The sequence below is a fragment of the Anas platyrhynchos genome, chromosome 8 (assembly GCF_047663525.1).
Source record: "Anas platyrhynchos isolate ZD024472 breed Pekin duck chromosome 8, IASCAAS_PekinDuck_T2T, whole genome shotgun sequence".
Taxonomy (NCBI): domain Eukaryota; kingdom Metazoa; phylum Chordata; class Aves; order Anseriformes; family Anatidae; genus Anas; species Anas platyrhynchos.
The window spans coordinates 16,549,190-16,573,018 of record NC_092594.1 but is presented as its reverse complement, the minus strand read 5'-3'; the positions used below and the strand labels follow the sequence as shown (position 1 = coordinate 16,573,018).

At 40.0% G+C, this 23,829-nt stretch overlaps 1 protein-coding gene across 1 annotated transcript in view; it reads right to left on the bottom strand.

Annotated features, from left to right (window-relative positions):
- The window catches only part of NOTCH2 (notch receptor 2), an 84,614-nt gene that overhangs the window by 23,197 nt on the left and 37,588 nt on the right, over positions 1–23,829 (bottom strand). The window contains exons 6-18 of the mRNA XM_038182661.2: positions 21,179–21,412; positions 20,187–20,342; positions 18,851–19,039; positions 17,615–17,728; positions 16,459–16,572; positions 12,966–13,199; positions 12,370–12,480; positions 10,518–10,710; positions 8,582–8,727; positions 7,209–7,328; positions 6,951–7,103; positions 4,043–4,271; positions 1,418–1,619 (exon numbers count right to left, since the gene is read on the bottom strand). Of these exons, the coding sequence (XP_038038589.2) occupies positions 1,418–1,619; positions 4,043–4,271; positions 6,951–7,103; positions 7,209–7,328; positions 8,582–8,727; positions 10,518–10,710; positions 12,370–12,480; positions 12,966–13,199; positions 16,459–16,572; positions 17,615–17,728; positions 18,851–19,039; positions 20,187–20,342; positions 21,179–21,412 (2,195 nt within the window). The remainder of the gene's footprint in view (positions 1–1,417; positions 1,620–4,042; positions 4,272–6,950; positions 7,104–7,208; positions 7,329–8,581; positions 8,728–10,517; positions 10,711–12,369; positions 12,481–12,965; positions 13,200–16,458; positions 16,573–17,614; positions 17,729–18,850; positions 19,040–20,186; positions 20,343–21,178; positions 21,413–23,829) is intronic.

Below are 23,829 nucleotides of genomic sequence, written 5' to 3'. Positions count from 1 at the left end.
ATCCTTTTCTCAAGTAATAACAAAGCAAACATAACAGAAGAGGAACTACTAAACTTCACAGGACTTTACAATCACTCTCAATACTAATTCTCCCAATGAGGTTTAAGTGGTGTGCCTGGAATGCATAATTAGAGCAGCAGAGGGGCTGCTTTTTTATATCACTTCATTACTTTGCATTCACTTCCTCCATTAGCAATACTTAGAAGCAGACCTGACAATTTACTGTCTCGCAATGTACTTCTGGAAAAGCACATCCCCCACTGCTACTAAAATGCTTATCTAACACCCACTGTGGTATGAAGACACATTAGCACAAAAGACAGTTTCAAAATCCTTGCAAAATTTTAGTGCTTTCCAGTAGTTTCAGACATTCACCATTCTATTTTTTTTAAATGGCAGCAGCACTCAGACCTCTGATGAAAGAAGCCAATATGGTGTTTGCTGTTCCAAAGCAAGAAAGTGCCTCAAATCATTCTTGCTATTTTGATAAGCACAGGAAAAGAAATCATTCTAATTTGAAAAAGGAAATCATCACTGTGCTTCCACTGTGATATGCCAAGATTCACAACTTAAATTCAAGTATTTCTATACTTAGAACCGAGCATCGTGGCTTAAATTAGACATTAATTCTAAAAGGGAAACTGGAACATTGTCAAAATAACATTTTCCCATTTAATCTGTAACTTATCTCTTGCAATGTCTTTGTATTTCTGGCAAACTGTCAAATTTACATAAGTCTAATAGGTATTAGTCATTTTCATTATGGTTTTGCAGCTCCTATGCTTAGTATGGAAAACTAAATTGCCTGAACTTAAGTATATAAGTAAGGCTAGAGCTTTTTATTGAAGTTGTGAATAGGATCACCACTTCAGTTACTGCCCCAAAACTTTTGCTGACTTTATATGCAGAAAGGAAAACCAAAAAATTTTAATCAACCTGGAAGAACTATACGACTCTGTACAAGAGAACAATTAGCTTCCATGTCCTGCAAATCAGGCTGATATTCTTCCATTTAAGTGGTATTTTTTCTTTAAACGCAGTATTCTGTCTTAAATCAGGACAGTTCTATGCTTCAAATGAAATGCAGCATTTTCAAAACTAACAGCTGTTTTCATTAAAAACACACTTACCTAGAAAGTTCCAGCAACACCTGCTTCAAAACAAACAAACAAAAAAAACAACCGCAAGTATTTTTCTCCTTCCAGAGTTTTGGCCAGGGGCACTTGCTCTGCTAAAGAGAGGGCTCTGGACTAATTTTTTTCCCTGGACTAACAGGTCAACTACCTCTTACCAAAACTGGTAGAATGAAAGCACTTGCCATGTTTGCTGCCTCACATCTGACCAGTAACTTCTGCTGTTGAACACTTCAAACACCAGGTAGTTGCCTGCACAGAACGGGCAAGGAAATATCACCCACCTGACAGTTCTTCCCAGTGTAACCCAAGGGACATATACATCGGTATGTGCCCAGGCTGTCCACGCAAGACCCTTTGTTCAAGCACGGATGCGAATCACACTCATTAATTTCCATGAGGCAGAAGGGTCCTGTAAATCCCACCGGACACTGGCAGGTAAAAGAATTGATGCCATCCACGCAGGTACCACCATTGAAACAGGAGCTGCAGGAGCAAGAACAAAGGTACGATGTAATAAGCTCATAAACAGAGATAGGATGTAAACATAACTGAAATGAGACAGAAAAACAGATTGCAGGATCATCTGTGCACTGGTAAGCTTCAGCTAAAGAAAAAAATAAGAATAATTTGGTGGGACTCCGGTTTACTGTCTTTTACCCTGATGAGCATAAAAGTAAACCAGGGTTTCAATGAATCATTAGTTACAGAGTTAACTTCTCATAGAAAGAAATCTTCCCAGGTTCAATATCACTGCAAACAGTATTGTGTCACATAGTTTGCTCAAACTGATAAACTGTACACAAGATTTATCATGAATTCTAATTGATTTATTATGAATTCTAATTGCATTACAAATTATGAGAAAACAATTTGCCCTTTTTTTTAAGCTTCAAAGGAGTCTAAAGGTATGTTTTCTCAAGGAAAAATTTCATAACATGCAAAACACAAGCGTGCTCTTCATTGAATTTATGTGAAAGCATTGGTACTGCTAAATCCCTTCCTCTTCTTCTCATGAGAACCTTACTGAAGTCCTTGATTTGTAAAACTACTCACATATGCACTGGCAGAATTCGGATCAAAGGAATCGTTCCCACCAACCTTCTGATCATAAGAAATCCTGCCAGAGTACATGTCCTACAGAGAACTTACTGGGAAAATTAGGACCTCATGCAAAATTAACTCCTTACAGTTTATTCCTCTAAAGAAATGCCTGCCAGGAATCTCCTGCTCCTCTGAAAATAACCCTAGATCACACTCAAGATAATCATCTTGATAGAGGGAACAAAATGAATTCCCGTCTGTTATCTGTCTTGTGCACTGTCAAAGGGTACTTTCCGTGAGAGAAGTGACTGATTCATCTCCTTGCAAGTTTTAAATATCTAAGTTCTGACTGTAATTAAGTTAGAGATGTCAACACCAACCTATTTATCAGAGCAGTTCTTCTGCCTTGTGGGCTGAATTCCATTTTACAAGGAGCAAAACCTGCCCTTAACATTCAGGACAGAAGGAGGAAACGACAGGAACTGCAAATCATTTGGCATGTTTCATGGCACTCAGGCCCCCACCTCCAAAAAAAACGGCACTCTCATAGTTCTCACACAAGACAAGGAAGAATCATTTGAACCAAATTCAAATTAACCAACCATCATCATGCTCTTAAGTATGGCTCAGTAAATTTTGGTGGAGAAGGTGTGACTGGTTTAGCTTGGCAGACCGTGTCAGAATTGCTAGGTGCTTCATTCATACCTGCAAGACTGGTTTCAATTCTGACTGATAAGGAAAACAACCAGGATGAACCTCAAGGAAGAACCAGGCGTTCTGCTAAAACACCCAACATACTTCACTTGATTAAACAACTGTTGTGCAAATTAAACACACCCTCATCAGTGACACAATCCTATTCTTAAGATGTTAAAATATTTCCTCCCCCACAACTGCAATGTTATAAAAGATAAGAAAAAGATCTTCGCTTTGCAGTCAGAAAACACATGAGAATAGCAAGAGCTCTACATTTAGGCACCTTATTTACTGAAACCAGACTGAACAGAAGATATTTTGTTTTTTAAATCATTTCAGGCTGCATTAGAAATCGTTTCCATCTGAGAATCTAAAGTTACTACATCCATCCTAATGAAGCTTAAAATAAATATGCAGAAAGATGATGGATACACAGAGTTAACCCTCAATGAGTTTTTAAAGAGTACCAAGTGAACCAACCTTACAAGGACAAGCTGTTGAGCACTTCAGCTCAGTTCCCTACCTCTTTCTTAAAATGACCTGTTTCTAATCTCAACACTGCTAACCCCCAACTAATTTATGAGCATTAAAAGGTTTCTCTGATGATTAAACCTTCCCAGTACAAAATCTGTGGATTTAGTGCCTTTAATGCTTGGTTGCCTCTCCATACTTTTTCCTACCTTTTGGCTTCCATTATCAGCACTGAACTGTGCGCTAATTTAACTTTCTTGCCATTCTGAGAGTTGGCCATTGCTACCATTTTTGCAGTTTTTCTATTTCTCAACACAGTAATTGTTCATAATCAGTCAATTCATTTCCCTCATTATAACAACACTTACCAAAAACACATTATTTGTTTTATTAAGTTAATAAAACATCTGTTACTGTCTTAACATTTGTTAAACACTGTCATATTCCTGTAAGCTTTGGAGCTTAAGCTTCTAACAACAGAACTAAGAATCTAACAAGTCTTGCAAACACAAGACCAACTTTGACATGCAGCTATCTTTCCGCTGGTATCCTGCACAAGGTAAGCAAGCTTTCCTCACATGTACTGCAAGCATGTCCCAATGACAGAAGGCAGGAAAGCAGATCCTCATCTTTAAAAAGTGCTTTCAACCCACAAGCACACATTTTGTGGCTCGTTAGTATAGCACTGCAGTTCTCACCTCTCAGTGCATTCATCGATGTTGTTCTCACAGTTGGTTCCCTCAAACCCAGGCTGACACTTGCATGTGTAGCTGTTGACATAGTGAGTACATGTGCCTCCATTCCTGCATGGTTCACTCAGACATTCATTGGTATCAGTTTGACATTTATCTCCATGAAAACCAGGTAGGCAGATGCATGAGAAAGAGTTTATCCCATCCACACATGAAGCTCCGTTTTGGCAGGGATCTAAAAGAGAAGCATGACATTAAGCATCAAAGTGGGTAACAGTAAAATCCCAGGCCTATACTTGTAGCCTTAAGGAGAAAAAAAAAAAAAAAAAAAAAGAAGTAATACACAGCCCAGAGGGTAACAAACTGCAAGTTTTTCTTAGCCACTTTGTGGAAGAGATAATTGCAAAGTATTACCAATAATGAATTCACAAGGAGGTGTGGATCAAGACAAAGCTTCAGGGCCTAAAGGTTTCTCTGCTGAGATTTGTTCAACCAAAACCAGTCTCTCAGTCTAAAATTCAAGCTCTGCTTTTTTGATGAATGCCTACTGATAAGACAATACCAGCAGCTCTGCAACAATTTATTCTTCCTTCCCAAGTCTTCTTCACAAGAAAACTTAACTCATTCTTTGTCCAGACACTCCTCAACAGAAGAGGGAACTTGTATGCTTAATTCTAAACATGCAAGTAGTCCATTAAAATCAAATGTGTATGTGTAAATTTGTGTATGTGTAAGCACATACACATAATTAAGCACTTAGTATTCTTCCCAGAGTCAAAAGCTGACTGAAGAAAAGCTGGTGGAAAAGCCCAAAAATTCATACTCAGCCTTGGATTCTTCCCACCTCTGTATTTCTTGGCACTTTATTACTACCAAACTCTTTATTTGTGCATCACCTATATTTTGGTCCAAACTGCCTCGTACTACTATATTCCTTCTACTTTCATAAGTACTAATCTACGTGAAAGACCTCAACCACTCAGTAGTTTCTTCCTGCTTTGCTCCTTCCACTTCAAGATTTAAGAGCTACATTCCCACGACAGACACTGCTCTGAAGCCAGCTTCCTTTTCTACTCTGCCTTCCCTAGTCCAAAAGTCTGCATATGTAAAGACAGTGAGGGAAATAGAGAGGAGGGAGGAAAATATGGAAAAATGTCAGTAGTTTTTTTAATCTATGAGTATCTTCAAAAGTACTACTAAAATACAAACTGTAGAATGCAAATAAACTCATCCAAAAATTTGCAGTTCAACGTAAGTACAAGATCATTTTGTGCTGGTAAACGAAGAAAACAGATGTGAAAGGTAATTAAAGCTCATTTATTGACTGAGAAATATGCTCACATGATAAAAACTTGTGTTATAAGACAGACACCTGCATCCATTTAAAGGTCATCTGACTACTGCAGAGAAAGAGCACATTCAAAGCAAGACCCCTGGCAGCTATAAAATATTGTGTCTATAACAGCCAGCCACTTATGACTGAAGCCAAAAGCTGTGTGTTAATGCTCTGTGCTGCACATTTATTGGCAGAAAATGGAGACTAGAGTATCAACTTTTCAATAAGTTCCTGTTATTGGAGGATTTGTTTGCCTCATAGATTAAAGACATTTGGCTCAAGCCATGGAAGGTTTTTGTTATGCTAAATGAAATCAGCTGTAGCAGCAATTGGAAATTCTTCTTCAACCTCATGGGTGTGCTACATAACAGACAACACTGGATGAATCTCACAGCTCAGAGAGATTTTCCAGCTGTTAAAGAAAGAATGATGAACACTTCAAATGTTTGTATCTTCAGACACCCACGTAAAACCTAACAGGACAAGCCACAGTTTTGCTGGCTTCAGGAAACAAAGTTTTGGATCAATGCACCAAAGTGACTTTTTTGTACTGTACCTGTTTGCTCAGAAAGTGGTAAGCAAAATCTCAGGCTGAGCCAGATGTCTTGGAATTACTTGGATTCTTCTCTACAGCAGTCACAAATTACTTTTTTTTTTTCCAATCCAAAACACGACTATCTAAACTCATACCTGAAGTCTGAAACACTTTGGTTTGGTTTTAAGCTATTCCAATACAAACTAGTGTGTTTTTTTTTTTCTTTTCAATAGGCAGCCAATTAAAAAAGTAATAGTATATTGTGATAGACTCCAAGGTATGATAAAGCACTTTTCAAATAGCAATGGATGAGCTTTTAAACATAAAACACTTTCCAGGAGACTGGTTTTATCTGATGATACAGAATATGCCCAGCAAGAAAAATAATTCAGTATGTATTTGGTTTCCCTTGTAAAGATCAGTGTTGAGGGCATGAAATGAGCATTTACTTTCTTGTAATTTAAACTATTTCAAGACTCACTACTGTATGGGTGAGCCTCCTGCCACTGATACCTATTCTGGAATACAGTGCCTTCCCACTGCTCAATTTGCTTTCAAACACAGATCAACTGGAACAGCAACAGAATCCACTCTTCCCAGAATACTAATGTCAGACAGAGACATTTCAGGAAGGACTGCTATGCCTCAGATTCCCACCACACCTCAGTCACACTTAACTTTGAAATACAGGTAAGCCCTGCAATATAACTTTAAGTTTGCGTATTAAAATTTCAGGCAAATGGAACTCTTCATTAAACGGTGTTTCTCATTAAAGTATGGAAATCATAAGGTTCACTTCAAGTTAAGAATCTCAGAATAACTCCTATCATCACTTCGAATACAATAGTCCATTTCCAGTATCTAAATGTAATGGATTTTGCCTGCCTTAAGCATGTAAGTATTACCAGACTGAGGTTTTAACGTGTTTCCCTGGTAAGAGATTATAGAGGAACTTTGAGCATCTGTCAGATGGTATTCATCAACAGTAAAGCAAAATTATTTCTAAGTAAAAGGAGAAAACAGAATAATCCACTGATACTCACTTGACAGGCAGTCATCAATGTTACTGTCACAGTCTCCTCCAGTGAAGCCTGGACGACATTCACACAGGTAACTGCCTTGAATATTATGGCACAAAGCATGATTTTTGCAGGGCTTCGAGAGACATTCATCGATATCCACTGTACATCTCTCCCCTGAAACACGGAGAGCCCAGAAGTAAGACCTCTCATTGTGTCAGTGACAGAAAGGCTCGATGCCAACACTGCTCAGTGTTCAAAGTACATTATGTTCCACATTACCTTCCCAGCCAGGGGCACACTGGCAGGTGTAGCCTTCAGAATCAGGAGATTCTTGGCAAATTCCTGAGTTCTCACATGGATCAGGGGAACATGGAGCAACCACTACCTGGCAGTTCACACCTGGAGTACAGAAAGGGAAAAAAAAAAAAAAAAAAGAACATACTGCTAAGGGCTCAGTGCTTCTCAGAAGAACAAAAAAGGATTGCAACTTGCATGATTTTCCTACACAGCAGTGGACAGCATTTCCACTTTTGAAAAATCTAAGCAGAAGATTGGAGCATTCCTCGTGGGCTCAGTGGGTACAAGCAGACAGCAAACACAGTAATTCCTACTAACCAAAGTTATTTTGAGAGGAGTGACAGGAAGCCAAACTTACTGCACTGAGCTGTAGAGGAGGACAAGGAAGCAAAGGGCGTAAAATTCCTACCCATGGAAGATAGAGAAAGGTACAAAGATGCAGCAACTACTGCTTATACAAAGTTTTAGTCTTCTTTAATATCTTTTCCCATTGTTACTCTGATCACATCTTTTTATTTGCTCTTCTAGTTTTCACATTACCCTTATGACCCAGTTCTAACACTTTCTTCTTCCTTCTTTGAGTAGTTTTTGTAAAGCCATCACTAAAAACTGAAGACTTAGCCATTTATTCACCGGACAAAAAATTCATCAGCATTCTTAGACAGTGCCACTACCAGGCATAACCTTTTCATTGAAAGATTAGCTTATCACATTCCGATGAGCTGTGCATTAAACAGTGTTGCCTGTGCAACATGTCTTGTGGAATGGGACAAACTCATCCATCTCATGCATGCCTGTAACAGCTGCTTTCATGCTACAATTACAGTATTACTTTTTTTTTCCCCTCCCAAAGTATCTTTTCTACACTTAGATATCTGAAAAAAAAGTCAACATTCCAAGTAGCTGCATTTCCCCACTAAAGGGTTTCTACACTTCAGAAAATTATTGTGAACAGAAGAGCATTAGAATTCCAACAGATTAATGCCCCTTCAATTCCCAGTGCATGTATATAGCTCACACAGCTCAGTTTAACTTTTAAGAAGTTAATTCACAAAATAAATTTTAATTTACAAAGTAAATTAAGCTGACTGCAACCAGGACATTTCTTAGTAAGTTCAAGCATGGCTTAAATATGCTCTTTCAAAGCATTCCACTACTGTGTCACGTCTACATGAAACAACTGCAATGCAACTTCATGTAACCACAGCATTTTCCCTCAATTCCTATTTCCATGAAATTTAATCAGAAGATTAAAACGGCATTTTAAGGATACAATAAAGGGTACAATACAGGGTACAATTTTAAGGGTACAATAAAGCAGAAAGGCAAAAGAAAAAATACTTTCAAATTTTCACCTTTGAATCCTTTCCTACAGGTACATCTATATCCATTCAACAGATCCTCACACGTTCCTCCGTTCTGGCATGGGTTTGATTTACACTCGTTCCCTTCTGTTGAACAGTAATCTCCTATCCAACCTGGGTCACAGACGCACTTGTACCTTTAAAACGCAAAAACAAAAGCAATTTGAGAACATTTTGATATAACTCTTCTCTCCAAAATATTGAGAATCAACTCACACTTAACACCATATCTCCCCTCCTGTTAAGTTTCCACACAGCACTCAGCCAGCAATATGTTTCTGCTTTGATAAGACATCACAATGCTTTTAAACAAAGACAGAAAAATAAAAGACTAAAAAAAGTGGAGGGGAACAATAGGTTCTAAAGATGAATAGGCTTATTTAATACAAAGTAGTGGTTACAAATGGAAACAGCCGGCTGGGATCAGCAGCAATTTATTCCACCATGTTTCAAAATCTGAAGCAGAGCAGCACTCCACCCCTATGACGTAGAACCAAGGTGTCAGTGAATCACCCTGAACTCCAGCCACCCAAAATACATGCCGGCCATCATGCAGACAAGACTTATTTTATCTGACCCTGAGCATAAGGTGTACATGGTCATAAGCATGAGTGCAGGTGATGACAGACAAGATGAACCAAATCAACTTTTTTCCAAGCTTGCATGGAGGCTGAATTAGAAATAAAGGCAGTGTTGCTGTCAGCTCCAAGAAAATCCCAAATCCTGCCCTACAGAGCTACCAGAAATGGCAAATCAATTCCTCACCAAGTGCTGACAATGCTTCCCAGGACACAGCATGTGTCTGGGACACACTACTATCCCTCATACAGTTGGGAACTCTCACATCCTCCCTCCCCACACCTGCCAGTTCCACAGCCCCTGTGCTCCCAGGACCCATGTCCTTCGTTTAGCAGAGTCATTGTTAACAAATGAAGTCTTCATTCAAGGCTCCTGACCTCAGCATTTGGTCTTCCTGGACGGGATGATTCAGTAACAACTGCTGCTATCAGAATGGCTAGAAAAAGCTTTTCTTTCTTCTCTCAGGCATGCAACAGTGTGACTAAAGCTGATGAAATCTCAGCCTTGGATACACTGTTCAGAGACATACACTGCTCAGCAATAAATCTCTTGGTTTTGAGAAAGCTGCTAGAGGAAATGGTCAAAGGCAACTGCTTACTATCAATCCCTGAACTCAAACAGGGTGCCTTGCTTTTTAAAAAAAAAAAAAAATTAAAAAATGCTTTTCCCTAAGAGATGTAATGACTGGTTTTACTGGTGCAAAATGTTAAATAGTTTTGCAGGAGAAACAGGAACGAGATGAAGGGCATGAACTACTAATTCTTATTTTCTTCTTGACTTTTCATACTGAGCTCCTTTCCCTAAGCCTTGAAGAAGTACCTTTATATAAATCCTTCTAATTGGTTGTTACACCTAAATTTCACCAGCAGGTTTCTTCCAAAGCTGCTTCCTAACTTTTGAAATTAGGAGATATCTGGCTGTTCCTTCATGCTGAGTGTTTGGGTAGCAAATGGCACTAGCCACAAAGACATTCTCTATAATCAACATTTTAGATTTTGATGGAGTAGGTAGCACACTGCTCTCCAAATGTTCAATTTGGGACCATTTCTTTTTTTTTAATTGAACTCACTTGAATTATCAACCCCTCCCTTTATGAAATGACAGTCCACCCTGCGCGACATGCCCATGCAGGGCAGAAAATCCTACGCTGAAACAGCACAGAGTGCAGCTGGTGACTCAAGGTCTACACCTTGCTGCGATTACGTCACAGGCAGCAAATAAGCTGGCATCCTAATCTAACTGAGAAATTACAGGAAAAAAAAAAAAATCAGAAACCTCAAGTCAAGGTGAAACTGGCAAAAAAAGACATAGAAGGTAGACAAATTTAACACGATAGTTAAGAACTTACCCACTAACGATGTGCGTGCAGTTACCGTGCACGCAGGGATTACTGAGACAGCCATCTGCCTGTGACTGACAGTGAGGGTGGTGGTAGCCTTCAGGACAGACACACCGAAAGCCATTGATTTCGTTTATGCATGTTCCACCATTATGGCAGGGGTTAGATGCACATTCATCAATATCCACATTACAGCGTGGGCCTAGAAACAAAACAAAAAAAGCATTATTAAGCAGTATTTCTTAGAAGAACATTTGCCTTACAAGTCTGTGAGAACATATGTTGAGGGAACTCAGTAAAGCCAACACAGAGGGACAGGCCTTGCATACTTAAGCAGCTTTAACTGAAAAGAAACGCTTTGAAAGATGCAGCACTTTTCTCTGCTTGGAAAACAGCACTTATGCTCAGCAAGTATATACAAACCATTCAAGAATCTGAGTTGCATTAAAAATCACTGATTAATATTCATTAGAAGGCCCAAAATCACTCAGTTGTATCATGCTTGGAACAAGCCTCTTGAGCTCCACTTATCAAAGCCCTGGTCTTCTGTGCTGAAATCGCCTACCCTCTGAACAACCAATACTGCCATGCTGTCTGCAGTAAATATAGTTCTTGTGGTTTATTGCGTAAAAGGAACTCTAAATAATACCATATCCTGTTTTGCCTGCCTCTCTTTACTGCGTGTGCCAGGAGTACAAGATCCCTGAAGTAGTGACCCTAAAGTCTTGTGAGGCTGCAAAGCTAAACAAAGTAAGTATTGAAGCTGAAAAGCATGTTTAACATGAGGAAAGGACAAAGTAAGGAGGCCCCATGCAGACCAGCTCTTTAAGTACTAGAACAGGTCGATTCACCATGTTACTGAATTATTTTAGCAGCATAAGTAAGAAGGCAAGTAGGATAATAAATGTGGTATGCCAACAACATCGAAAACAAAGTCAAGAATGATCAGGATCATGTTCCTGCTCTAGGGACTGAAGAGTATCACCATGACAGAGTCAATAGAAGAAAGGAGCTTCAGAAGATTAGAAAGATGCCAAGAGAAATGCACAAGACACATGAAACCTCTTAGCACTGTTTCTAATGCATTTCAGATTAATTTTAATTAGAATCACTCAGTAATAAACAGTAACAAACGTGATGAGAAAACTGTTATAAACAGTACCAACTGCCTTACGACAATTATTTTATGAGCATATTATCCTAACATGGCTCAAAACACATTAAGTCCATTATAAACAGTGTTGAGATGTGCTTTAGTCATCAGAACTAGTCCTGATGTAGATCTAAGTTCTGAGCACAGATCTAAAAGCAAATAAAAGCTGCTTTTTTCAGTCTTGCTTTTACCATAGTACATAACTTAAAGAGGAAGCAGAAGAGATCACATTATGAAACAGAAATACTGCAAAAAGTGGGTTATTCAATTGGAAACTTCAGAGTGGAGAGCAGCTCATTAAAACACTGAGTTCCAATTTTGCTTTTGCAGAAAGAGAAATACTATTTGTGGTCAATGCCCAAGGTACTGTCTAATCAAACACCTGTCTATATTGTTCATCATCTCTTTGTCCCTATAAAGAACCTGTAAATAATATACTGAGGTCACATGGTCGTATTTGTTATAAAACCAAGAACCATGAATTGGATGTAATTAGCTAACAGGAGTGGCATTTCACAGCACAGATTAGGCCATTTCTCTGCTTGGTGTAACTTGCTATAAGGTAAAACACTGAGATTCAAAGATTAAGGGTCACTGCACTGAGATACTACCTGAACCCCTTGCAGTCAGCACGCAAAGAGCAGATTCCTTCGCTATCAGTCTACCTACCTTCAAAACAACTCAGAGCTATCAGGTAGATGACTTTACCTGTATATCCAGGTTTGCAAGCACAATTGTAGCGATTAATGCCATCGATACAGTCCCCGTGAATGCATGGGTTACTTGCACAGTCATCAAAGTTGTTTTCACAGTTCACTCCTGGAAGAAGAAAAATGTTACAAGAATAAGGAGTCCAAATCTTTCAAGATGGACAACAGAATTAGCCCTTGGAAATAGCCAATTAAGAATCCCACCTGCTAGAAAGTAATGCATGAAATGATGCAGAAACACTGAGAGGCCAGGTAATGTCACTCAAGTCACTGAGTGATGACTACGACCCTGAACTTGCACTAAATGTTTAAACATAAGAATAAGCCATTTTGAAAATCATACCTATTTTTTATCATACCAGGTATACCTGCACACTTGAATTTTGGGGTAAAAATTCTTCCAAAACCACTTGCAGTACCAGTGAGGGTTAGACAATCCACACAAACAGGAAAATGCAGTAACCAAAATTAACGTGAAGACACTAGCTTTACGCTCTTATCATAAGCTTATTTTATATGCAAATTTAGCACACAAGAAATAATTAAATCTTGAATTCTGCTAGAATCCAAGCCTCCCACTTGTGCTTTATGTACCTGAAGTGCCCAGCAAACAGTTGCACTGGTAGCCATTCACCAAATCAATGCAGCGCCCTTGATGGAGGCAAGGATTGCTGTGGCATTCATCTATCTGCTCGCTGCAGATGGCCCCCATGTAGCCAGGATTGCATATGCACGTGTACGAATCAATCCCATCTTGACATTCACCATGGTGGCAAGGATCAGGATCGCAGTTGTTGATGTTCTCTGCACACAAAGTGCCAGTAAAACCTAAGGAAAAATTATCAATTAGAGTAATTAAAGAGGTTAACTGGTACAACGCTGCAGTGAATATAATGCAAGTAGAGGAAGTGTCATATATATATCCACATATATATATGAAACTGGCAGACAAAGCACCAAGGGAAACTGGGCACCTCAACTGCTGTCCATTTTCCAGCCCTGGAAGACAATTGTCTCTTCACTGCTCACAGCAGTGCAGAACACCTTGCATGGAGAATCCTGGCATCTCAAGCATATCTTCCGAGTACTCAGTACAGCAGTAATGAGAGCAAACACGTACATCTCCACAAAACATTTACATGCATCAAGATAGACTATCTGAAGGCACTCTACTGTTGTTATTTCCTCTACACAATACCAGGGGATTTGACTTTTTTTTTTTTTGCTATGTGAAATTACTGCAAAGAGGCTGCAGAAACCTTCCCAGGGGAACTCCCCTGGCTCAATGTCACAGCTTCAGCAGCTCTGCTTAGTAAGTCTATTGCCCCTCTCGTTGGGAAACCTTTCAGTAATTCCAGTCAAACACCAACTGCAAATTTATGAAAGACTGCATGCAATCTCTTCAGTTTGGAACAATGAAACAAGCAGCAATTTGGCCTGTTTCATTCTGCTTCAGCTGGGAAACATCCTGAGCAACAGAAGACAGAATCTATTCACCAGACGGAAAAAAAAAGGGGGGGGGGGACATTCAGGAAGATAAGAACAGCAAACGACTCCCTCAAGAGCCCTGTTTTCCACAGTGGAGCAGAGCTATATGAAAGGGACAATTTAAAATAAATGGCTTTCACAGATGAGGTTTTGGAGCCCCAGCTCATGCTGCCTTCCAGCAATTGGAGATAAGAAAGGTAAAACTTCAAATTTCAGACATTAACTGGAGACGGATACAAACCAAGCTGCAGGCAATTTCAACAGCTGAAGAGTGATTCTCACCTGAGTATAACAACTGGATAACAGGCTCCCCATTTTTCATACAGGTTTGTGGCTAGTTCTCTGGTCAAACATACCAGGTGACGGCTAACATTTCCAAGTTCTGCGAACGTATGCATGGATGAATGGGTGTGGAAGTAGGGAGGGAGAGGGAAGGGAAGCTAGTTAGAGAGATGGATATAAAAAGATGTTAGGGAAGGAAGAAAACCAAACCGAAAAGAGAACGAACAGTGGCAAAAAAAAAAAGAGGGAAGAGGAAAAGAAAGGATGAAAGACCTAAGACAACTCAAGAAAAGAAAAGCCATGATCTACCACCGGGAAGGAGAAGTGGAATAATGCCAGAAGGGAAAGAAAAGACAAAAAGCAAGCAGTAAATAGAGCTATCTGTACAGCATTTGGCCAAACATTTTGCAGTTTTCAATCAGTTCTGCAGCTGGTGAATACCATTCAGGGAACATACATCACTCATATTACAAGATTAATAGAGCAAGAACATATTCAAACGTTACTTTCCAGAAACTGACCTGCCCCAAAGACGAATTCCATATTGCAGTCTTAAAGAAAAATGTCATTATTAAATATGATATTTATATACATTTGTTCAAAAAAAAAAAAATTACCACCTTGCCTCCTACTGTAGTTCAGCTAAACCACTTCAAGATCAGGTATAAATCTCAACCTCTTAACTGAACACACCTTAATGATGTATGATTTCCCTCTTTGCAGAGTTAGATTAGAAAAAAACCCTTGAACACAGAACATAAGAATTCCTCAAAAAGGAAAGAAAAAAAGTGTTCCATACACCACGTGCCTTTCTGGTAGTAGTAGCCTTCCCTTCTCAGCCAGTAACCACAGCATTTCTGTACTGAGCTGGTTCCCAGTAGTTTGATGCCTGAATTCAGAACATGCCTTTCAAGGCACAGCTCTCCATATTGTGCTCCTAGACACGACCCCAAACTCTGCAATAAGCTCTAAAATGGCTTAATGGCACAACTCTGCATTCTTAGGGAATGAAAGCAACCAGACCACATGCTACCTTGAAAAAGACTTTCTAAGATAGTTTCCAAGTTTGGAAAACATTTCAGCTGCTGCTTAATTTTGCAAGTGACAACTTACTCTGTAATAAAGTAATGGAAAGGAAAAATTCTGGCAATAGTTATTCCTCTCCTGATTAGAAGTACTTCGCTCCCCTACTTCCAACAAGTTGTTTCTTCAGGTACTTTGGATAAAGGAGAGAGGCTGTGTGTGATAAGAGTGTGGAGAAATTTTTAGGCTAATCTCAACTGTATTCTGTACAGTGCAGAGTATGTTAGTGAAGTCAAATGAATGTGCCTTAACAATTTGATTACTGTAACGATTCAAAATGAGAAAATGTGCACATACATCTAACTGACCTAGCAGTACATTTCCAGGATAGAGGCAGCTCCAGGGGCTTTCAGCCTCCTCCATAATGGAAGAGCTAAAGCCAGCACCTTCCACATCTGGTCAGTCTCAATCTGCACCATGAGCAACCCCAGGCACCATTAACTGAAAGCAACCAAGAGTTGGTCCTTACTGAGGATTAAAGTGTTAACAGCTTTGAACTGCCTACACCCTCTTATTTGACTAAATGTAAAAAATAAAGATAAAGATATGCCTATATTACTCCTAGAGGTTCAAAGACAAAGTCCCACAATTAAATCTGACACTTTTAAGTGTGCAATCGACCAAGCAGTAAAGGAATTTAGTGCACTCAAAAAGCCTCAGTTCCATCCACAGATCTGTCAAAGTTTAAGTATGATGCCGGACAAATCATTTAAATAACATTCTTGCAGGTAGCTGCTGTGTGCTGCTGGTAGTTCTGCTGGACACAATTTTTACTGCATTTCAGTTTTCCACTTTGGATATGAAATAGCCTGAAGCAACAGAAATCAAAATACACAATGGTACTGCTCTGTTCATCTCTTGTTCTTCAGCTGTATGCTATAAAATCTGACTTTGAACAAAGAAAGGAAAGCCAGATAAAAGGCTTCACAATGCTGTTTTTGCATTTGGAGATTCCATAGTACCATAGAAGAAGCTGTCACCTTCTATAGGAAACAAGTGATGGGGCTGAAAGAGGGAGGCCAGAAATCCTATCAACTTTGAACTCATTATTATCACAAGTAAAACAGTTTCCATACTTAAATGCTGTTCTCTGCTGCAAAGGAGCAGAGGAAGCTTTATAACAAACAAGAAGTATTTCAGAGAAAGTAGTAACACTGACACTTGTTTTACCACCCCCTTTATGTACTTAGGTTAATGCAACTTCCATTCCAGGGGCTCCAAACACAAGACTAACCTGTGGCACACTGGCACTCGTAGCCATTGGGATGGTCGATACATTTGGCTCCATTGAGACAGGGCGTGCTGGAGCAGTCATCTATATCAATCTGACACACAGCACCACTGAATCCTGAAAGGCAGAGAGATGGTGAAAATCCAGAGGCAATTTGAAGCTTTTAATCTATAGTTGCACTGTGAGAAAATATTTATTAGCAAATCCTTGAAACCGCATAAATATAAACCCAGTAAATCTAAACTCAGTTGCATCACTAAGCACACACACCACACCCTGGGTGGATTGGTTCCTCATCCAAACCACCAGCCTAAACATAGTTCCTATCCTGCAGGTCAAAGAAGCCTCAGCTTGAAAACTGAGATGGCCACGTCAAACAGAAACAAAGCAAATGGAACAGCAGTGCTGTCCACTGCTGACCAGCATGCCTGCCTTTAAAACTGAGAGGCCACCAAGAAACACCTTCCTCCAGTAATCAACACCATTAACTTAAAACAATAACACACGCTTTACTACAGCCTTCAGACTGGAGTTACTACAGCAGCAGAGAAGGTGGTATAAAGCAGTGCTGTATCTTTACATGCATTTCTTGAAATAATCCAACTATCAATAGGTTATGTCACAAGATGCAGATCCTTGGGCTCTTCAAGATGTAATAGGAAAAAAAAATCAAGAACTCCAGGAATGTATTTTGGAGGAAGGGAACAAAGGAAGAGTGGGATATGGGCCAGAAAGTCATTATTGAGTAAAAAGGGTTGCAGAACAGGCTTTTGTTGGGTATACTCTGATCTCAAAACTTTGGGAGCCAACAGGAAAGCAATGATGTTTATAGCTAATGCTGACCCCCTCAGCTCAGCACTTATCCTTTTTTATTTTCCCTGAAGTGGAGACCCAGTCCACCCTCCCTCTTCATGCAAGTACCACAAGCTATACTGATGGAAAACCCGCTTCTGTTTGAAAACCTCAAAAAAAAACAATATCAAAATGCATGCAGAGGCTCTGATTTTTAAAACATGTTTAGAATTATGCAACTAACTCAAACATACTCGACTAAGGCTACAGAAACTCCCACGAAACACACAGCACACACTCTCACTGGTTACCTATCAAGTTCTTGGTAAGGTGAAGCAAAAAAAAGCTTCCAGAAATAAGTACTCACCAGGAGGACAGACACAGAGGAACCGGTTGACTTTATCGAGACATTCTCCATTATTCACACATGGATTACTTAGACACTCATCAATATCTTCTTCACAGTGAACACCTTTAAAACCTGTTTTTTAAGGAAAAGAAAGTGACTGAAGGCCTTAGAAAGCATCCCTGAGAGTAAAGCTGCCTCTTATATCAGTGGTGAAAGTCTAATCCTAGTTTCATTGCAGTACATTTTGCACTTTGGGCAGAACCTATGAGGTAAGAGGTACATTTTCTGGTACATTTTCACCAGAAGTTGAAAACGGGTGCTGATTGTGTGCTTTTCTACAGGGGCTGAATGTGCTTACTTAATCACTGGTAACAGGAGAAGGTTGTGCCGAATTCACAGCTAATGTTTTCTTCCACTAGATAAGATTATGTTTCACCACTTTGGTAGATATCAATGTATGTGGGTATACAACAATATAAGGTAAAAAAGTAAAGAAAATCTCAGCAGACAGCTAAAAAACCCTCACGTTTGTAACAAAGAAAAATGCTAAGAGGAGTTAAATATTTGGTTCTACCTTTCAGAAGAGATTTGATATTAATCAAAATTCATTCTAGTTTTCATGGTATTAACTAATCACCTGCAGGGGTCACAATTCTTTCATAATACTATATACAACTGTCCAACTGGCAACGTACACCCTCTTTTTTTTTTTTTTACCACTTTCTTTCAGAAAGCAAAATAGCAGACTACATAGGTCATTGGTATGCTGGACATGTTAATATTGGACAAGCACAACTTCAACTGACTAACTTTTTTAGTTAGCTTCTCAGGTCAAAGAGAACTTGCATCATTTGAGGTATTTTAAGCAGAAAAAAACACCTGAACACTTTTATCCAGAATGTGCATGTATCAGAAAACACAGTGGCTCCAGAAATCTGCACCTGATTTGCTTATGCAAACAGAAGTTTCTACACGTGTGTTGCACGGGGTATAGTAGCTGGTGGACTGACTTCCTTCACTGATACAGAGATCGGTTTCTCTCTGTCCTCTAATTGCTTTCTACCACCCCACACAAATGCCAATTCCGCCTGGCTGGTGCCACCACAGAAAGTTCTCTGTGCTTCATTTAGCCTCACCCCATTGCAATTTGGTGTTCCACCCCAGCAGAGCTGGCAACCTTTCCTGTACTGCACCTGCTGAGTTTTTTTTTCCACCTGTGCTGGAAGTCCCAGCCTTGTCAGAAACTCCCCTCACCTGGCATACATAGACACGTGAATCCTCCGATTTTATCCAGACAGGTGGCATCGTTTTGGCATGGATTTGAATGGCATTCGTTGATGTCCATTTCACAGCGAGGTCCCGTGTAGCCCTTCAAACACTCACAGTGGAAAGAGCCTTCTGTGTTTACGCACTTCCCAGCATGTTCACACGGATTGCTATTTGCTGCAAGAAAGATAAGTGTGTCTGGCAAAACGTTTCCTCTGACCAGGAAAGCCACAGAATCCCTTATTAGTCACGGTCTTTTCCAGCGGTCATTCCTTACTGACAAGCAATAGAGAGGGAAGGACTGTTGATCCCACTGGGAAAGGACACTGTGGCTGAAGAAAACCATGTACCACTTACTTGCCTGTCAGAGGCAAGAAGAAATGTTACCACCATCACCAGTGGACCACAGGAGCAACTCAGGTCCATATTACTACTAGCAGTTATTAAGAACAGAGCACTGAGTGGCAAGGATTAGAGTTACTGATGCTTGGAAGGCTTTATCTCTAGGTCATCTCGTACTTCACTCCTGAGGCTGTCGAGATGCTGCCACAGCCACCAAACAACGAAACTAGTCCTTCTTGTGTTTTCAAAAAGGGAACAGTTTTCAAAAGGGCAGGTCCAAAAAAAAAAAAAAAAAAAAAAAAAGTTCAGAAGTCCAAGGCAGGCTAAGGAGTGAAATTCAAAGTGCTTTCTAACAGTTCCGTGCTGGTTAGGTACTAGCTTCATGTGGCACACTCTAGTAGCAGGAACTAGCACACAGAAAACTATCAGCAAGTCTGTGAAAGCCCAACTGATCCCCCGAGCAACACTGTAGGATGACATCATAGAATTACAGCTTTAAGAGCCCATGCAATCACCAGTCTCAGAAGGAACTCAAAAGATCCAGCCCTATTCCAGCTGTCAAAGAGGCTTTGTATCTCTCTACCAAGAGGAAGCTGCAATAGCCCCCACGCAAACCGAGGTACTTCTGTTGTATTCCACAGTTTTAAGTGTCAGCTTAATTATTGCATCTGTTTGTGCACACTCCTCACACAGCACTGCACAATAAAAAAGTGGTCAAGTCCCTCATCTCGCTGCTATCCATATTCCAGAGGCTAGGAGTTCAAACATGGACAGCCACTCTGACTGAGCTCTTTGCCTCAAGTCTCACACAGTATTTAAAACTCATCTAGAGACACTGAAGCGGAAGGGGGAGAGCAGGAAAGGAGGCTCACTTATGCTGAGAAGCTATGACAAAATGGGTATCATTGTGCCTCCGTTAGTTTATAAAGCAAACAATACAACCCACTGTGAGCGTACTCACAGAATGCAAAAAGGAACTTACCCATTGCACATTCATCCACATCCTCAGTGCAGTCTGCTCCCTTATGGCCTTGAGGACAGGTGCAGATGTAGTGTCCATTCACAGGGTTGGTATCACACAGAGCACCCTTCTGGCATGGATTGCTAACGCATGCATCATCCAAGTGACACAGAAGACCTAGAGAGGCAGACAAGAGTCCATTCAAAAAACTGAGACACAGCAACCAGAACACATTATGTAATCAAATTATCTATTTGACATACCAGGATGAAGACTCCCACAGCCAGAAACTTAAACAGTTTCGTACAGGCTTCAACCCATAGACTACCACAGGGATTTGACCACACACTTATAAAAAATTACATTTAAATACAGACTCCATGACTTCAGAGGTCTCTTCAGCACTCTGGAGTGCTGCAATTACTTATTACCACCAAAATCTCCTCCTGGGAGCCGTTAACTAGCTCTTCTCTCTTATGAATGATGATTTTTCTGACAGCTAAAAACATCAGACATAAGAAAGGGTTTTCAGCTTCATGTGCACCTAAATCAAATATACTGATCGCCTGTATTTCCTGTAGTAGTTATGGGACATTTAAACCTACCCTAGAACAGCAAATTTCCCATTGTATCAGTAAGCTCATCCTCACAAACATCTAAGTTTGCCTCCTAGACTTCTGAGTACAGTTACCATGAATGACACAGAGCAAGTCAGATTCATACGTGAATTCTCAGACAAATACAGGCCCTGCTATGGGCTGAAAAACATCTGCTTTCCTTGCAACATAAGTTGTACTATTTAGTTTCTTCCAGCTTAGTACAAATACTTCTTTGTTCCTGGCAACAGAAGTTTAAGAGGTCTTTGCTCATGGACAGTATGTGCTTCCTTTTGTCCTTCTGGTTGGTCACAAAGTGTGTAAAATAAACAAACAGTTCTAAGCAAGTGTGTGAACTTCAGAGTTAAGATGCATTTTTCATGAAGTGCAAGACCTACCCAAGCTTTCCATCCTCACCTGCTTTTCCTTCAGGACAAATGCATGAAAAAGAAGCCACTCGATCAATGCAAGTAGATCCGTTAGCACAGGAGGCCGTGAAGCAGTCATCGATGTTTTTACTGCAGTCGTCCCCGCTCCAGCCATTGACACAGACACAGGCGTAGCCTCCGTTGTGGTTGGTGCAGGTGCCTCCATTCTGGCACGCGTTGGGCTGGAGCTGACACTCGTCAACATCTTCAGTGCAAAACTGGCCTGATACAGAGAAAGGAAGAAGTTTAATAAAAGCTCAGGCACTCTGATACAAGAAGATTCCAGCACGGAATTCTGATTTCAGACCTTGGCAGGCTTGAGACGTGGGCCTGTGTGAACCTCATGATGTTCGACAAGGCCAACTGCACGGTCCTGCACCTGTGGCCAACAGGGTGAGGGATGTGATGATTCCCAATCCCTGGAAGTGTTCAGGGCCAGGCTGGATGGGGCTTTGAGCAGCCTGAGCTGGTGGGACGTGTCCCTGCCCATGGCAGGGGGCTTGGAATCGGTGGGCTTTAAGGTCCCTTCCAATCTAACCCATTCTGATTCTATGATTTCGAGGACATTCAGAAAGGCACAAGCCTAAGAACTTCCAACAGCACCACTGTCAAATTACACAAGTCAATTGGCATCCTTACATGGCTCCAAAGAGGGAGCTGAATTAAAAAAAAAAAAGTTAATAAAAAAGCCCAAAACCACCACTGTGACAAAATGACTGTTCTCCAATAAAACACTTTAATGACCAAAGATCTTGGGGGGAAGAAAACAAATGTACACTGCGCCAGAGAGTATAAAGGAAAAGAACCACTGAGTATGACCTACTGAGGTCAGCTTCACAGGGCAGAGAATTTCACAGTTTCAGCTCTAAGAAACTCTGCAATTTGTGTTTTCTAAAGTGTTTATTCATCCACATCCATGTGGATAATGTCTTGATTTGACATTAAGATCTGGAAAACCAAGCACTTGCATCAATATTTTATTTCAGCCAATACGTACGGCATTGTTTACCCTTCAGAAGAAATTTTTTTTTTTGACTTAAGTTTTAAAGGTATTCATTCTTATTTTGAGTTTCTTCAATGAAGAAAAAAATAACGGCTAAGTACCAGCTAGTTTCTTTCCCAGGCTGATAGATGGGTACACGTGTACAACCACACAGTACTGGTCAGGATCTACAATCTTCTTTTTGATAAACTATTTCTAAGCTTTGTTACATTTAGATCTCTAGCCCTGAAAGCTTTATTTTCCCCCCTATTTCCTTTTAACGTATTTTCAACACTCTTCTTAAAAGTTCAATATACGTAGCAGCAAAAGATCTCTTTATCACACAGTAAGATTGCATTTGACTTTTTTTTTTTCCCCTTTCCCCTCCAGCTGACACCATGACCTCCCTCATTGCAGTAGCTTTCCATGACTTGGGCCAAGACGGTTTAAGTAACTGCGTTGCTATTACCAAGATCCTCCCGTTCTTCATCTGCAACTATTTTATCAGGTGCACGTTTATATTTGTCTGGAATTCTCCTCTTATTCCAAGAATAAGAAACTCAAGAGCAGGGCCCATATCTTTCCTGCCAATTTTCCCGGGCTCTGGTTTATTCGGGATTGCCAATTTAAAAGTACTTATTAGATGTTGCTTAATAGCCACCGCATTTAATAATGGCCTAGAAATTACGACACAAGTGCACGCATCACCACTCCCCTTCCACTGATATAGAGAACTAAAACATTTATTGTCAGCCAAAAATGTACAAACGCATACCATTATAACCATCTTTAGTTGTTACACTCAAACCATGATTCCTTTCGTTTTCAAAATACATAAATAAGTCTTGGCCTTTGGTCCAGTAAGCCCTGGATTTTTTCTCTTTGCGGCAAAAGAATAAAAAAATAAAAAGTAGAAGTAAGAAAGAAGTTGCACAACTGACTTTGTCCTGTGCAAGTGTTCCTTCCTACAGCAAGACTGCCTCAAAACCAAGATTTTATCATTTGAAAAAAAAAAAACGAAATAAAGTTTTAATAGTAGTAACAACAACAGAGTTTTCACAATTACCTCACTTCCCAGATTACTTAGTGAAACAGTTGGGGGTGGGAGGGAAATTAACACTTCATATTGCTATCTACAAAACAGCTCTCTCTATTATAAAAAACAAAACCGTGCATTTGTCACAGTACAAGTCATTTGGTCATTAGCTTTCAATATTAACAACTCCATTAGCTTATCAGTAACCAAACAGAAAAGAGTCAGTTATCTCAGACTGGTTCCTAGCAGTCGTACGTATCTTGCAACTCATCAACACAACGGACTTCCTTTCAAAAAAATAATCAAGACGTTATTTGCTTATTATACCAGATATTTTCCTTCTTGTCTTGGAGGGGGCCCAACCCAGATCAAAGAACGTACACTGACGAATGCTCATCCGCAGCACGAGTGTTTTGCAGAAACATTCTTGCAGCACCTACATCTCTCTTGTGACTGCAGCCAATTTAAACTTGGTGTCCCTAAAGCGTGGACAGTTCTCAGTTGCCAAACCACGCAGTACTGCTACGCCTTTCTCCAAGTCACTTGCCCTGTGATATACTAAATAGCACTCCTACGGGTTTTTTTCTTTTTTTTTTTTTTTTTTTAAAAAAAAGGCAGAAAA